The sequence below is a fragment of the Littorina saxatilis genome, linkage group LG7 (assembly GCF_037325665.1).
Source record: "Littorina saxatilis isolate snail1 linkage group LG7, US_GU_Lsax_2.0, whole genome shotgun sequence".
Lineage (NCBI taxonomy): Eukaryota > Metazoa > Mollusca > Gastropoda > Littorinimorpha > Littorinidae > Littorina > Littorina saxatilis.
In genome coordinates, this window is record NC_090251.1 from 33,509,460 (window position 1) to 33,526,177 (window position 16,718).

General features: G+C 38.6%; 2 protein-coding genes across 2 annotated transcripts in view; one reads left to right on the top strand and one right to left on the bottom strand.

The window, feature by feature from the left end:
- The first annotated feature begins 219 nt into the window (after positions 1-219).
- LOC138971233 (elongator complex protein 4-like) lies at positions 220-8,774 on the top strand. The gene is made up of 10 exons (XM_070343922.1): positions 220-349; positions 1,277-1,312; positions 1,797-1,918; positions 2,474-2,617; positions 3,474-3,598; positions 4,232-4,356; positions 5,179-5,342; positions 6,016-6,124; positions 7,523-7,629; positions 8,041-8,774. The coding sequence occupies exons 1-10, from the start codon at positions 220-222 to the stop codon at positions 8,164-8,166; spliced, it is 1,188 nt and encodes a 395-aa protein (XP_070200023.1). The 3' UTR covers positions 8,167-8,774.
- Positions 8,775-9,158: 384 nt separating this feature from the next.
- The window catches only part of LOC138971234 (receptor-type tyrosine-protein phosphatase R-like), a 36,856-nt gene continuing 29,296 nt past the window's right edge, over positions 9,159-16,718 (bottom strand). Inside the window, exon 16 of the mRNA XM_070343923.1 lies at positions 9,159-16,258. The gene's annotated coding sequence lies outside the window, so the exon portion shown is untranslated. The remainder of the gene's footprint in view (positions 16,259-16,718) is intronic.

A 16,718-nucleotide genomic window follows, 5' to 3' on the forward strand; every position in this document is an offset into this window, starting at 1 on the left:
TCGAAAATTGAAGAGTAACAACATACTAATCGATATACTTTTATTAAAATGTCCGGCTCTTTCAGACATCAAACACATGTTAGCTTTAAAGATCATAGCAATTTAAAAATGTGTTACGAATAATACCATGTTTTTTGTCATTATGCTTTAGATACAAATTGGGAATGATACGTTTGTTTTTCCAAAATTCAAAAATCGCGATTAGTTTTGTTTATCAAAATGGCGGTGTCCACGAGTTTCAACAAACGTGTGAAAGCAAAAATCCGACATATACCCGGAACAAAGCCATCTCTCTACAATAATCAGCTATTAGTCTCTACAGGAATTCCATCTTTGGATGCTGTTCTCGGTAAAGTCTGTTATTGCTTTGTATTGATGCTTCCGAGCTGTTCTGCACGACTCTTAATCAGAGCATTGACCAAATAAATGGTCTATGCTCAGTCAGTCACTCAGTTCCCTACCCCTTTTTCTTTCCTCATGATGCGCACTTTTGCCAGCAGTAACCTGATCCTTTGAATTTGATACATCACTTTTGCCAGCAGTAACCTGATCATTGAATTTGATACATCAGTACAATAAGTTTTACCCCAGGAGCTCATGATTGTAGAAATGTTGAAATGTGATCTGCATCGATATCTACTTGTAAAAGTGGATGTCATTGTTAATCAGCGTAATCAGACTTAAAACCCATACCTCACTCACTACCTGACACAGTGACAGGTACCTAGTTCTATCTTCATAGCTACTAAGCTAGGCTTACAAAGCGACTGCCTGCAGATATAATTTAAGAGTTCTGATGAGAAGACTTGGAGTTCACAGAACTTAATGAATAAGACTTGACTGTATGAGTATGACTGAGATTGAGAACACTAAACACGTTTAACAATTAACTTGACAAACACTGGAGACAATATATATATGTTCTCTACAAATTTAAAACTCAACTGAGATTGTCTTAGGACGTACGCAGCGCACAAATTATGAACAATGATGTTTCAAATCATCATTGGAAAACATAGCAGGCAAAAGGCTGGAAAGCCTATTAGGCCGCATATGTTATGTTATGTTATGTTATGTATGCACCAAACAGGGGTAATATATGCTTGCCTGATTCTCCAAAATTATGAACATAATGCATTTTCCTGCCCCTAGTGATCTTGTCACTGTCACTGTGTCAGAACCCAGAAAGTTTCATTTGAATAGGTTTGATAAGAACACTTAATTCATCTTGAATTTGTGTGTGCTTTGTCCAACACATTGAAGTTGCTTTGTGCAGGAGGCGGCTTGGCTGTTGGAACAGTGCTTCTAGTAGGTATGTTGCTGTTCAACTTTTGAACACATGTGCACTACAAATCTGCTACATTCAAATGATTCATAGTTTTTGTTAAAGTTTTTTTATTTTTTATCTATCTTTCATTTTTTTGACTTATCAAGTTATGTTTTGTGTGCTTATTGTGTCATTGCTATAGATGCACATTTATGTAAGCAGACAAGTAGTGAAGTATTATCCTCTCTTGAATACCAATCATATTATGTTTATAGTTATACACATTATTAGTAAATAATGAAATAAAAAAGTGTAAAGTAATGCACTGAAACTGTGACAGAGAGAACTTGAAACTATAGACTCACTTGGTGAATGAACACCATCATATCTCTTATTCTCAATGAACAAATACGCTTATGTAAAACTAAAAGAAAAAATTATTCAAGATTGTGATAGCTGTCACTTCTATAAAGTAAGCTATGATGATTGAATTTGCTGTGCTATTTCTGTCACTATTTGTTAACTACAGAGGAGGACCTCCATGCGACGTATGCTCAGCTGATGGTGAAGTACTTTTTGGCCGAGGGAGTTGTAAGCGGCCATGCCCTTTCTGCTGCCAGTGCAGACATAGATCCTGATCAGTTGATTCAGGTAATAAAGCCACAATTTTCCTCGTTTTTATAAGGACAGTAAAATTTTGAGTCTAGAGTCAATGTCTTCAATAAAATGGGATGCATTTATTTTTTTTTTTAAATGGTTACTTTATCAGAATCACAGAAATTATGAAATGTGAAACTGCTTATGACAATGTGCTATGAATGTGCTTTAATTGATTTGTGTCAGGTTGAACCATTTTAAATGTAAGCTTTGACATTTTCTTGACTTTCCTTGAATTTCAGGGGTTCTTGATTTTCCTCAGTTGGACTGGGAGCCCTGTACTTTAGAGAATTCATCAAAAAAGTACCCTTTCCTGAATATGCCTTCCTTTTGATTGTACATGGTGTAGTATACATGTACACAGATTCCCTGTATCAATACCTTTAGTTAATTTGTATGCAGCTACTCTTTTCTACAGTAGGTATACCCATCTTTTTTTTAGATGTTTATTACAATACTCAATATTTGGTTCAAGTTCAATTGATTGGCATTTGAAGTTCTTGTCACTCCAGGACTTTTGTAGTCGTTTCATTCTGTGTCTCTTTGCAGGATCTGCCAGCACCGATAGACGATGTACCCAGTAGAGCTACCACTACCAGCACTGAGCAGACCGAGGCTGCATCACAGGGCTCTGGGGATGCTGACAATAAAATGTCCATAGCCTGGCGATACCAGAATCAGCCCAAAGTGCAGGTAAGACTTACTGTAAGCATAGGCTCAGGACTTCAGCTTCTGTGCACAGAGTACAATGGAACCCCCCTTTTAAGACCCCCAGTTTAAAAATCCCCCCCTTTTCAGACCCTGTTTATCTCAGATTTTATTTATTTATTTATTTTTTATTTATATATATATATGGGAGATTTATATAGCGCTTGACGTTCTCTAAGCGCTTTACATATTAATTTCTGCCGTGTGAGATGGAATTTTTTACAGAATATATCACGCATTCACATCGGCCAGTAAATCTCAAGCCATTTTCTGTTCAGAATCTCTGTAAATTTAACCCCATGTTCAGACACCATCAACCCCCCACCCCCACTTTCCCCACTTTTAAGACCTGATTTTTGGTGGTCATAGACTGAATGAATTAATGTTTTAAGGATGAGAGTCGCTGTCTGTGTTAGTACATCTTATTTTCTCAGGTGCCAGGTGAATGGTATTGCATAGCTGACTTGTCCACTGCCGTTTGTATTAAGAGCTCTTAATTCCCCTGGTTACTAGAACATTAGCTTCTGTCTTACTTAGTTATGATTTATGTACACATGACAAGGTGTATTTTAAAAGCCGAACATATACGGAATGCTTTTTGTGAATGTTGTCAGAAATATGTTTTTAAATGCCTGATTGTGAAAGAGTGGGTTCTGTGTAACAGTATTGACGTTTGTTTGTAATGTTTTGTCTCTCTGAGAAGTAAAACCGCTACACTGTCCTGTGCACAGTAGTACATATACTTTCATGCAGAAGAGAAAAAAGTGTACACGCAAGAAAAGTGAAGGTTATGGTCAAGGTTTACAATGTATGATGCAGTCATTGTGGTTTTGGGTTTCAGCCTGCTCCAACTGCCCAGTTTGGACATTACTATAACTTAACCAAACGCATGGAAGCGGAGAAAGTCAATGGTGCGGGTATAGACTGCCTCAGTTTCACCGACCTCCTGGCCTATGAGCGTGAACAGTAAGTACCTAACATATAAAGTATTCACCAAAAAAAAATTTCTTCTGTTTTTCAGTTGCTGCTGTGTAGAGTCCTTCACTTAACACTCACGAGGGGCTCTTGGTACGGAGAGGTTCTGTCATTCAAATGGGAAGATTATAACCATTTTCAATCACCCTGCCATATAGGCAGTCACACTCAGCCTTCATAAGATTTTATATTGAAGTCTTCCGGTAAAGGGATTTAAATCAGGGCTGCTATGTTAGAAGGTAATCACAGAAGTACACGACAACGCAGGTTGACCTATGATGATACATGTTCGGTCATCCAAACTCAAAACATAACAACTGCTTACTTTTACCCAACAGCTTAGTTGGCACCAGTAACTCGCCAATACTGTGGAACTGGACACAGCTAAGTGCTCAGTGATACATCACCATTATTACAAAGGTTAGAACATTGGTCATTTTTTTAGCGCTTTTTTTTTTTAATTAGTTCAGACATCAGGGGGTAGAATGGACTGGACTCTTATTTTGAACGATTTCTCTTTTTGATGCGTTTGATTTTTTGCTCTTGCTGTGTTAGGATCATTAGATGTGACAGTAATTGTTTTAGTTGCTAAAGTTTGATGTTGTTTTGATTTTCTAATTCCAGACCAAGTTCACCGCCATATACCAGTTGTCGATACAAATGTGTCCTGCATAAGATTAGAAAGCGGATAGAAGATGGAAAATTCAGCACTGCCGTCAAAAGTGGTCAACATAATATTTTGAGGATAGGTGAGTTGCCCTCAGTCATAGCTTGAAGTTGCAATCATTGTGTTTGGTTGTGCCTCTGCCGGGTATTTCTTTTGATGGACAGTATAATATAGCAGATAGAAGGTGGAAAACAAATTCAGCACTGAGTTTCCCACGGCCGTACCTTCAATTCAAACCATAGTTGCAGTACTTGGTTGTGCCTCTGGAAGCTATTTCTTTGAACAGACCATAAATGACTTGATGTCTGACCACTCCCCCACGGCGCATCTCCCTCCTGAGGCCTTCTCCTTTCCAGCTCTTTTGTTCTCATTGTTAAATAGATTATCTGTCTTGCTTTGATGGGCTGGCCACATTTTCTTTTCAATTCTGAATGCTTACTTACGCTAATCATTACAGCAACCAGCTGATGGAAGTGGGAATATCTTACTAGTGTTCATCAGACAAAGTAAAAAAAGGACATGTTCATTACAGAGAATATTCAGCTTGTAAGATTTCACACTTCTGTGAAAATTGTTTTCTACATGTTTGATAAACAAATTTGATGATGATTTGTTATTTTTTTATGAAATCTTATGTCCATAAGCACAAACTTTGTCTGCACACATTCTTCGGCAATGCAAACTTTAAGATCTCAGCTGTGGGTCTATTTGACGATTTTTTTTATTGAACATATATCAAATATTAGACTCACGAAATATGTAACAAACACACACACTTCAGAAGAAAGTGAAAAATGACTGATGCTCGGGCATACCCATATTACTGCTTTGTACCCCTGCTTACTACTTTTATATTTAATATCTCATGTTCATAAATGACACTTTTTCTGCACACATTTTTCAGCAATCCACAGTTTAGGATCGCCATTGTGGGGAGATGGTGGCAGCTTGCATAATCACGGTGAGGACAACCAAGTGTCACTCTTGCAGTTTCTCTTGGCTCTGAGGGCTACACTACGCACAGCTTTCTCTGTGTGTCTGCTAACTGTACCCTCACATCTCTTCCAGGTACTGTGCCAATTTACTTGCTGTCTGCTCATGCATCCCAATGTAAGGGACGTCTTTAGTCATTGGGTTTAGTTAAAGGTTAGGGGATGAAGGGAGATAATTCTATTGTCCACCCATTCATCCAAAGGAGATGTTCTCCATAGGATGGGGTACAAACAAAAATCAGTGGTTGTGAGATGAAGAGGGTTGGGGGGTCCAAAATGAACACACTGATTTAAACAAAAATATGAGTCTTTCTTTGAGATAAGTGTGCTATTTTATTTGATAGGCTCTTGCCTTGACCAGATATTCATCCTGCAGTTTGTTGTTGTCTTTTGTTTAGTGTCAGTGGGAGGTTGTGGTTTCTGTAAGGATGAAAGAAGCATAACATAATGCATGTAAGCATGTGCATCTTATTAAAGACGATTACATGTATAAACATTTGTCGAAAATAACTGTCAAAATGCTTAATATGATGACCTTTTCTTTTGACAACGTGCACATCAGAGCTCATTGCTAATTGTAACGCTATCGACGTGTTCACATCTTGCCTCAATACAGCTCTTCCACAGCTCATAAAAACTCTGGTGGAGGTATTTTGGGAAAACATCTATTATCTGTCTATTTGTGTATCTGCCTCTGTCGTATTACAGCTAATACCAATACCCGGTATTCATAATTCCATGTGATTCAGGACGCTGGCACAGTGAAGCGTGTGGAGAGGCTGTGTGACACAGTGCTGAGACTGGAGAGTTTTGCAGGATCAGGGAAAGCCAAAAATCCTGCCTTCAGAGATTACACTGGTGAGACAGATGTGATTGGGAAATATCAAATTTGATATCATTCAGAATAACTGAGTAAACAAAAGAAAGTATGAAGTCAATTCTGTGGTAGCGTTCTGAGAGGGGCATTCTGAGATGATATATCTTAGTTTGTACAGATTTATAGTTTGACATTTTAATTGATGGGTATCATCAGTATTTTGGCTCTAGTCAACAGGGTCAAAATAAATAAGAAAACCTGTATCTTTCTTTGCATAACTACAGTCGAACCCACTTAAAACGAACACGCTAGTTACGAATTTTGACTTATAACGAATTAGTTTTAAGTTCCCAACTGAATACCTCTTTCTTCATGCTTAAAAAAAATGCTTAAAACGAATTCTTTATAACGAATTTACGCTTATAACGAGCACTTTTTGGATTCCCAAGCATGCATAATGTCTGTAATTTACTCACGCTTATGACGAAATCTTTAAACTCGTCCCGAGATCGACATATCATGGGAATTTGAGAAGTTTGAATACACGTGTGTCAAAGTCTTCCCTTGCGTCGACTGCTTGAACCATTGCTCAACCGATCACTGAATAAAGTTAAACTGATTACACTGTACTCACAAAACAATTTCAAATTTAGAATCAAAGTGATTGATAGCTCAGACACTGAACATGAATGACTGACTGACGTTTATTTCCTTCGCGAATACCAAAAACGAAACATCGAACGGAAGCCATTTCCAAAAAATATAGATGCCAGAGTGGTTTCCCTTGGACAAGGGAAACCACACTCTCAACGTTTGCGTTCGCCGGTTCGCGATAGTTTATCAGTCAGTCAGTGCTTTCGATTTGGATTTGAACATCATGTTGCAACAAAACAAAACAAAAACTAAATTGGCCAAGGTTTGCTACCCGTCGCCAAGGTAAGTGATTCCGGACAAATGATAGGAACACCGCGAATGTGGACAGTGTCAGTGTGTGCGCGTGTGTGTGACCAAAAACGTAACAACTGGATGAAACATCTGTGTGCTCACTCTCACTCAAACTCAACAATCATCACTCAACATGAGACACACATGAACATGTACCTGAATATGTCACTTTATTGTCTAAACGTGAAGCAGCATGAAAGTTGCGAAAGAAACAAATTGAAACACCATAAAATGTACAAGACTTACAAAAAAAAAAAATAAAAAAAAATAGATCAATTTTCTTAATACGAATTTTGGTTAAGACGAACTTTTTTTCCGATCCCCAGTGATTCGTCTTAAGCGAGTTCGACTGTAAGTGCAGAATATCCATAAACCCTCTGCAAGATTTCTGACAAATATGCTACATGTATTGTGATTTGACATCAATAAACTTGGTGACAAATAGTTTTTCAGGCTTAAATTCTTAAGAGGGATATTATGTGTTTCTATTTCAGGCCTCCTTCATCTTATCAAGCTGCCATGCCTGAATGAGTTTGTTTCGCGCATGCCTGAAACACTAGACCTTGCCTTCCGTGTACGCCGCAAGAAATTTACCATTGAGGTAAGTTGAGGGGGGGGGGGGGGGGGGGGGGGAGAGAGAGAGAAAGAGAGGAGGAGGATGTCGAGATGATTCTGTTTTGTATTGTATTCAGGTGCCGAAAATTGACTCTGAGTGTGTTACCCACTTTTCATCTTATATCTCAACGCACAAAAAGAAGTTTTCAACAGAGATTGTCTGTGGAGTGGAATTTTACCAAAAAAAAGGGGGGGGGGGGGGTGAGAAATGTGTTTGAATTCTACAATATATAGTAGAAAAAGGAGTGTGCAGTGTCAAAGTAACATCAGAGTTTTATGGTAGATCTTATTTTACTTGTGGATCAAGGGAAGTAACTATCCTTAGTACTTGACTGAAGACTAGATTTTTGTGTTTTACAGAAACAGCGCTAACTGAGCGAAATATTTTTCTTTTCAGAAACTTCACCTCCCCCCAGAGTTGTCTGACACAGCAAGCAGGGAGCAGGATGACCCTGTGCCGTCCCTTCGACCTTCCCTAGGCTGTTCTTCATCGGCAACAAGGTCATCAAAACTGGATTTCTGAGACACTTGCTAAATCCTCTTGCCTGATAGTCTGCCGGTGTCTTTCAGTACCTTTTGGAAACAAGGTGATGGATGAAGCAGTGCTGTCTCCTCAACCTTCGATATGGTGTTCTTGGTAGCCCATAGGATCGTCAAAGTTGGATTTCTCAAATGCTTGGACACCCTTGCCAATAGCACAGTGTCGGTTTTTGTGTGTGTTCTTTGGAAACAAGATAATGGCTGACCCTGCGTCATCTTTGGGCTTCGATTGGGTGTTCTTGGGTGGAAACAGGATCATCAACGGTGGATTTCTGAGTCAACTGCAAAATGCTCTTTGAGAATACAGAATAACTGTATTTTTCTGTGTTCTTTGGAAAGAAGATAACACTTGCTCTGAACTGGACTGGTGTGTCATGTGCAAACAGTTTGCAAGTTTATCTATGCATTGCCCATTGCTATTTCCTGATTTACACCAGTACCAAAAAATAACAACAAACCATGAATAAATGTTAAAAAAAAGAAGAAATTGTGTCTTACTCTTTTGGGGTACAGGGAGAATGCTGTGTTTGTGAATTTTATTGTGGGAAACTATAGAATGTCAAGTATATTCAGATATCAAACATAAGGCTGACTCCCTTGTGTGTGTGTGTGTGTGGGGGGGGGGGGGGGGCAGCATTCCACAGACATATTGAACCGATTTGTCTTAAATACTGATTTTATTTTCTTGTGCAATGATAAATGTTTGTGTTAAAAACATAACTTATGGTTGTGGTCTGCAATCCAATGTTCTGAATGTATGCAAAAGTAGTAAAGTTCAATCTAACTTAAGTATAATGTTTCATCTTTATTTTGTACTTGTGAAACCTGAATCCAAACTTGCCTGCACAAATTACTTTCAAAATGTAATGGTAACATACATAAACAGTAAAACATGGCAGTTATTTTCCACCAATAAAAGTAGTTGGAAAGAGTATGATGTACGACACACAAACAAAGAACACAAGTCCACACTACTGGAGTTGATAAGAGTTTACTGTGGTACACACCAAATAAATAACCAACCAAATTCGGTACACTTATTACACAACAGGTAGTCAAGTACATGTAATATATATCAACATACCACATTACGTTTTCTTGACAGGTAAATTCCATGTGTATAAAATGTTCTCATGACACCAGTAATGTAAGATGTGTGACACAACACCTAAAATTCACGAGGAAAAAATTGCACAAGAACATTGGCCATAAAATGGGAAAAATATCACAGTGCCATGAAAGTACCATGACTGGTACCTGTACTAACAACCAACCAAAACCAAATAATGAACCAAAGACTAGAAGAAACCAGGAGACCGAGTCTACACATCAATATGGATGGTGAACACATGACTGATTTTCATTGTGCTTTACAACAGCTAATATCCCAAGTTAACATAACAAAACCACGGAATACAGCTGAATACAGAAACTGGAACACAAATTCTTTGCCAAATGAAAGGGAAACAAAAACACAAACAATACCATAACACATAAAGACATGAATTTATGTGATGACCACATGAACTGCCAAGTAACGTCCCAATTCTGAAGCTTGCGGCTATGAACAACAGAAAAACCCTACACAGGGAAGGAGTTTGAAAAAGAAGAATGAAAGTAGAGAGACAATTCAACAGGAGTATATATATATATGTACAACAGCAGGCAAACAATATCACATGACTTGGTGGCTATTTTCTCTTATTTCTCTTTTGCACCTTGTGGTATGAAGGAGCCGACTTCATACCAAGGGGAGAGCACAACAGACAGTGCAAACAGAAGTACACATACAGAAAGTGACGCATACATTCAGTAATAAGTACTTCAGCATCAATCACAAAACTGAGACATTGCCTCCACCACAAGGTGAAAAGACACGCATTCTGGAGATCAAGTGCTAAGAAAATCTGCCACCCCGATAAACAGTGGCACCACAACAGTACCAAAACCAATCAACGCTGTACTGTGTAACAGGTCACTTTCCCACATTTCTTATCATCACAGAACTTCCAGACTGATAAAAACGAGACCGAGAATATTTCTGTGAAATTACTCTGCAATATTGCACTGAAAAATCTGCATTAGCAGATGTATTTTTGTAATCATTCAATGTGAAGAGCAAAAGATAGTTTGCTGATCATAACAACCAAGGAAAGGTGTGTGTTGATTTTTATGGCATAAAACTTAAGGTTATTTGCACAAGAACGCGAACTGAGAATCCCTAGGAAACATCACCCATTACAACTGTTTTTCTCATCTGTAATACACCTACTGAGAGAAAACGTTCTCCAAAAAGGGTAGCCACCTTGTAGTGCTGTCTCGCTGAACCTGAAAACTATGCCGGCGAAAGCTATGCCAGGGTATCCAACCAAGCCAGACAGGTCTCGGGGGTAGGGTCTAGACTATATCTCTGGTCCTCCAGGCTGGGGGTTTGGCGTTGAGCTAACTATACATACTGGTACTCGGTCATGTACAAACCCAGTAGTTAAAAGAAACTGCAGCAATGGTTGTGGCCCTGTGTTGGGAATTTATAAGCTTAGGTCAAATAAGTCAAGACAGCAAAAGTACTAACACAAGAATGTGGCCTTGGGGCAAATGGACCATGTTTGGAAATAACTATCCCAATTGCTATTGGCTGTGGAGGAGTTGTGCCCCTTGGAAACAGTGAGGCAAACACGCCATTGATCAGTGAAGGCAAGCAGGATCATGATGTCACATGAATAATGAGCTCAATGTACATATCATGCTGAGTCTGCTTGAAATGAAGACTTTTTCTTATAAAGATGCTCATCACAGCTCAATCATCACTGCAGTTATGATAGCTTTCCTTCCCTGACCAGTGATCATGTGTGTTTGCCTCATAGTTTCCAAGGGGCGCGACTCTTCCACAGCCTATAAAAACACCCAACTGTTTTTGGAATTTGTCTACTAAGAAAATTTGCTAAGAAGCACCTATCTTCTGCTTCAAACTCTTTTTTTTTTTTGCGCACACAAGTAGCCATCATGAGGAGACAGTTTCATCACACAAGACAACAACAACAGGGTCCGTAAAAAAAGCCCTCCTTCGCAAAATAGCCATCTCTTCCCATAACAACTCCCATTTTTATACAAAATAGATGAGGTTGGACAGAATAGAATTATATTGAGCAGACTCACAGACGGGCAACTTACTAAACGGACATGGATCATGGACGGACACAATCTTACAACCTTTCCCTTGAAAAAGTTCAACCTTTAAAGATACTGTCCTTCTCGTGCAAGCGATCTTGTACACCACCTCATACCTGGCACGATTCTAAATGGAATAAAAGTATCCATACACTTTGACACGTGCCAAAAGTGAACAACCTGGCAGCTTCTGGTGCCAAGTGGGAATCTTGTGCTTAATTATTTTTAGCAGATCGACCGACAAAGGTGTCACTTACGAAATTAATTCATCCAAAATAACCACTTTGCACAAAAAGCTGTTTTGAGGCTGTTGATTTTGTGTATCTGTTCAAGTGGAAGGGTGCTCTTTAACCATATAACATCCTGCACACAATTGTGGTGGTGTATGCGATCATAACACAAGAAGTATGGTACGTTCAAGAACGACATGTCCCTGCAGTCATAACGAAGGCCATTTATTCAAGTATTTGAATACCAAACTTGAATTTTTGAAGGTACATCCCCCCCCCCCCCCCCCCCCCTCACAAATAATTGTTTTGTCAACAACCCATCAGCCCTACATAGCTTCATGACTCGTTTTAATGCTACAGAGAAAACGCTTTGGTAATTGTCTTCAGTTAAGGTCAGGTTGAAAAATAGCTGAGTTTTAGCCAGTAAATCATAAAGTGTACTAGCCTGCAAGGAATTTGCTTCCAGTTTAGACGGGTATATTAATTTGCTGTCATTACCAAATATTTCTCTTTTTCTTTTTTCTTCACACGCACATGCACAATGACAGAGTTGATGATCACCCTGAGATAAAGGAGGAGGGAGTGGTGTGAAGGGTGAAAAAAGATAGAGCCAAAACCAAGTCAGCTATTCTTCTGATGTCAATGCCCCGACAGGCTTTGAAAGCATGTCCCTTTTTGTGGCCATATATGACGGTTTAAGAGAGTCATGCAGTAATGTGCGACATGTAACACTCAACAGGACAATTCAAAAGGTTGCACAATGTATAGACTCTGAATATTTAACATCAATGTGGACAGTTTGAACATTAAATGTACAACCATAGGGCAAAGCGTAAATATATACACTGAGATTTAGATTCAAATGTAGATACTGATAGAGTTAACAACACGCACGCCAACACCTCTCTCTCTCTACGAGGACACACATAAACACTGACAAGCAGATGTATATCAGACGCAAGCCTCTGTGAAGGCATAATATACGCTAAACAGACCACTGGAAAAGTACGAAGAGAGATATCAAGACATGCCTCGCCTTCCCACCCCTTAAAAATTGCTCACAAGAACAGGTTGTAATATCTGACTCCTGCGTTTTACACAATGCAAAAAAAAAGGCAGATCTAGCTCTCAAATATCAAAACTAACCAAGAAGCCTGCCACACAGCCATATATGCCTTCCATCAGCCAAAGTTTACAGGGCTTCAGTGAAAACACTACTCTTTGGCTTTGGAGACAGTTGACGGAATGCATCACAATGTCCTTAATGTTTGTTCTTGATGTACCTGCACGAAGCACCACATTCTAGGCACAGCATAAAAGACACACATTTGGAGAGATATTCAGCAGGGCAAAATATACAAAATGAGAATTTTGAAGGAGTCGGTGTCTGTTGAAGCAACTTCACGATATGAAATGTGCAATTTTTGTCAATATACAATTGACATAAAAATAAAATGAACAAGCAACCATTTCTTTCTTTCTTTATTTGGTGTTTAACGTCGTTTTCAACCACGAAGGTTATATCGCGACGATGAAAGGGGGGAGATGGGATGGAGCCACTTGTCAATTGTTTCTTGTTCACAAAAGCACTAATAAAAAATTTGCTCCAGGGGCTTGCAACGTAGTACAATATATTACCTTACTGGGATAATGCAAGTTTCCAGTACAAAGGGCTTAACATTTCTTACATACTGCTTGACTAAAATCTTTACAAAAATTGACTATATTCTATACAAGAAACACTTAACAAGGGTAAAAAGAGAAACAGAATCCGTTAGTCGCCTCTTACGACATGTTGGGGAGCATCGGGTAAATTCTTCCCCCTAACCCGCGGGGGGTAACAAGCAACCAGTGTGCGTACACATACCTGTGTGTGTGTGTGTGTGTGTGTGTTCTCGCAGTGTACATGAATGCACTTGTGTGTGTGTGTGTGTGTGTGTGTGTGTGTGTGTGTGTGTGTGTGTGTGTACATGAATGCACTTGTGTGTGTGTATGTATGCATGCTTGCAATCTTGTATTTGTGCGTGTGAACAAAAAACCTACATTGTACATAGTTTTCCAACAAGTCAAATCTCAACAGAAAAAGAAAAACAACAACCCGGGACGAAAGAAAACTTAGATTTGTGCATTAACAAGGGGAATGATCCAGGAGAAATGAGAACAAGTTTAAATATACATGTATACAAAAAGGAAAGGAAAACACCTAATTTATGCAAAATACACAAACACAATGACAACAAAAGTTGTACAGTCATATTCAACATGCATACACCAAACATATTTTCTAGGACATTTCAGCTGCCTTCTATAAAAACAAATATGCCATTTACTTGGGAAGGGCTATATTACTCCGAATTTTTGAGTTCAACTCAAAACTCAGAGAGGAATTGGGGCAAGGGGGTAGGAAGGATCTAGTGTCTACAAAGAGACACTGATCCATTTTGCATCTAGAACAAAAGCTCACTATAATTTGACACTTGATTACCTGATTTTTGTGACCAGCACTTCAGTTATGGATTCCACCACCCACTTTAAATTCACACAGGAAAGATTACAACAACAAAATATTCCACCAGAGAAGAGGGGAGCAATATTTTAGGACACAATAAACAAAAACTGCCCTCAAAGTGTTCCCAAATCTCATTCTACCACTAGTTAGCCCTTTTCAATCAGGTCATGGGCATTCATTGTCTTTGAAGATCAGTATCTAAACCTACCTCTTCAGTTGCCAATTTTAACCGTTGTTTTCTTTTCATTGATAAGTACGCGTACATGGGCAAAGGCTATTCGTGTCTGGAGAAGGAAGGATCGACACTTATAATTAATTATATACATTCACTACCAGTCATGTTAACAAAATTTTTCTGTTTACTTTTGTATTTCTTATGTTGGTTCTCCCTCAAAAGACATCCTGTCTACTTTAGAAGCTTACGATACTTTCAAATATCTTATGATGTATTCCCTTGCAAGGCATCCTGTGTATGTAATAAGATTACAAAACTTCAAAGTTCAAAATCAAGCATCAACATTGTTCAATAAAATTGTGCTCCTGCAATATGCTCCTGGTATATTATGACACCAACAGTCAAACAAAATAAAACACAGCAAAAGGATACCACAACCAACAAATAATCATGAAAACAAAAATATAAACTAAAGAAATAGTAAGGTGAGGAAACGAAAAATGAAAGGGGGAAAAGAAAAATGAAAGGGGGAAAAGGCGAGTTCCCAGGCAAAATGTCGAGGAAAGGTCAATAAAGTTTTAGTGCACTTTGCGTTTGTGCAAAGCCCTTGTGCTTTCTATCAATTCAATTTTCACCAACACAACCAGTTTATTTCAATCTAAATCACTTCAAAGATAGCTAAAAAGTACATTAGTAGACCCAAACATTTGTTTGAAAGGTAAGAGCCGTGAAGGTATGCTTTCTTCTACAAATTCATCACAGTTCCAATCGACAGTGGTATATACATGCTCATGAAACAAGTATACTGCTATTTCTTTGTAGATAGTCCCTTAATCACGTAAATAGATGGTAGTAAAAATGTTTTCCAAGAATACTTTAAAGGATTTCTCTCGATCTCTCTCTCTCTTGCACCCCCACACTGTATTAGTCACAAGGTGCTGGACGATACAGCCTCAGTCAATAGTTTTAGTGATACAGTAGAACCCCCATTTTAAGACCTCCCGACTGAAGCCTCCCCCCCCCCCCCTTTTTAAAGACCTTGTTTTCTCAGACTTTCTGTTCAAAACCTCTGTAAATTGACCCCCCATTGTATGACTCCCTCCTTTTAAAGACCTGATTTTTGAAGGTCGTTAAAGGGGGGGGGGGTTCTACTGTATTCACATACAATTTTGCCAAAAAGAAAATGACACCAGCTGTTTTAAAGATTTCACTGATATTAACCAAGTAGCAATTACATGGGTGTTACTGGGAAAAATCAAAAAACCTGAAAGGCAGGGGTCCAAAATGCTCAAGTTTGAAAGAAAGTTTCTGGACACCGACGAAACCAAATCATAATAAGCAAGATGGCGGCAAATCCAAGGGAGCGAACCGAGAAAGCACGCGAACCGGTGTCAAAAGTCGGATCGGAACCGCTGCTCGTTATTTCAACTTAGCGAAACGAAGTTTTTTTTGTTTTTTTGTTTTTTTAAAACCCGGAAAACCGGAATTTCCGGCTTCAGATTATTTCAAAAACCGGAAATCCGGCAAAAGCCGGAAGAGTAACACCCATGCAATTATTCAAATTTTATTTAATGTAAAATGTCTAGTCCATCACAGTGTATCAGTGTGTGACCTTGGGGCTGTCAAGAGTCCGATCCTTTGTTTTTGTGTGATAATGTGCATTCTAAAACATTTCTAATGCTGCTACAAGCAACAAATTAAACCCCCAAAATCAAACGTGTCAGATCCTTTGTTTTTGTGTGATAATGTGCATTCTAAAACATTTCTAATGCTGCTACAAGCAACAAATTAAACCCCCCAAAATCAAACGTGTCAGATCCTTTGTTTTTGTGTGATAATGTGCATTCTAAAACATTTCTAATGCTGCTACAAGCAACAAATTAAACCCCCCAAAATCAAACCTGTCAGATCCTTTGTTTTTGTGTGATAATGTGCATTCTAAAACATTTCTAATGCTGCTACAAGCAACAAATTAAACCCCCCAAAATCAAACCTGTCCGATCCTTTGTTTTTGTGTGATAATGTGCATTCTAAAACATTTCTAATGCTGCTACAAGCAACAAATTAAACCCCCAACAAGAAGAGTAAACGCTCGATCGAGTCACTTTCGCAGTTCTGAATATTATATGAGGCATCAGATGGACAGGAAGAAATTGCTATTCACAACACAATGAGTCACGTTCACATAAAATTTGAGCCCGGTCACTTTTATAGTTTCCGAGAAAAGCCCAACGTTAAGTTGTGTGTTGCCGAACAGAAAAGGCTAGTTATCTCCCTTGTTTTTCTGATAACGTTCGTAAAAGGCTACAGATGTAAATACTTTGATGTAAAGAATAATCCTACAAAGTTTCAATCACATCCGATGAACTTTGTCAAAGATATAAAATGTCTAATTTTTCCTTTGACGCTGACCTGTGACCTTGAAAAAGGTCAAAGGTCAACGAAACCATCGT

Bases quoted from the DNA above. Each gene is read 5' to 3' on its own strand.
- LOC138971233 (XM_070343922.1), top strand. From the start codon at position 220: ATGGCGGTGTCCACGAGTTTCAACAAACGTGTGAAAGCAAAAATCCGA. The intron at 1,313-1,796 runs GTATGTTGCTGT...TGTTAACTACAG, and splicing joins TGGAACAGTGCTTCTAGTAG to AGGAGGACCTCCATGCGACG. The intron at 2,618-3,473 runs GTAAGACTTACT...TTTGGGTTTCAG, and splicing joins AGAATCAGCCCAAAGTGCAG to CCTGCTCCAACTGCCCAGTT.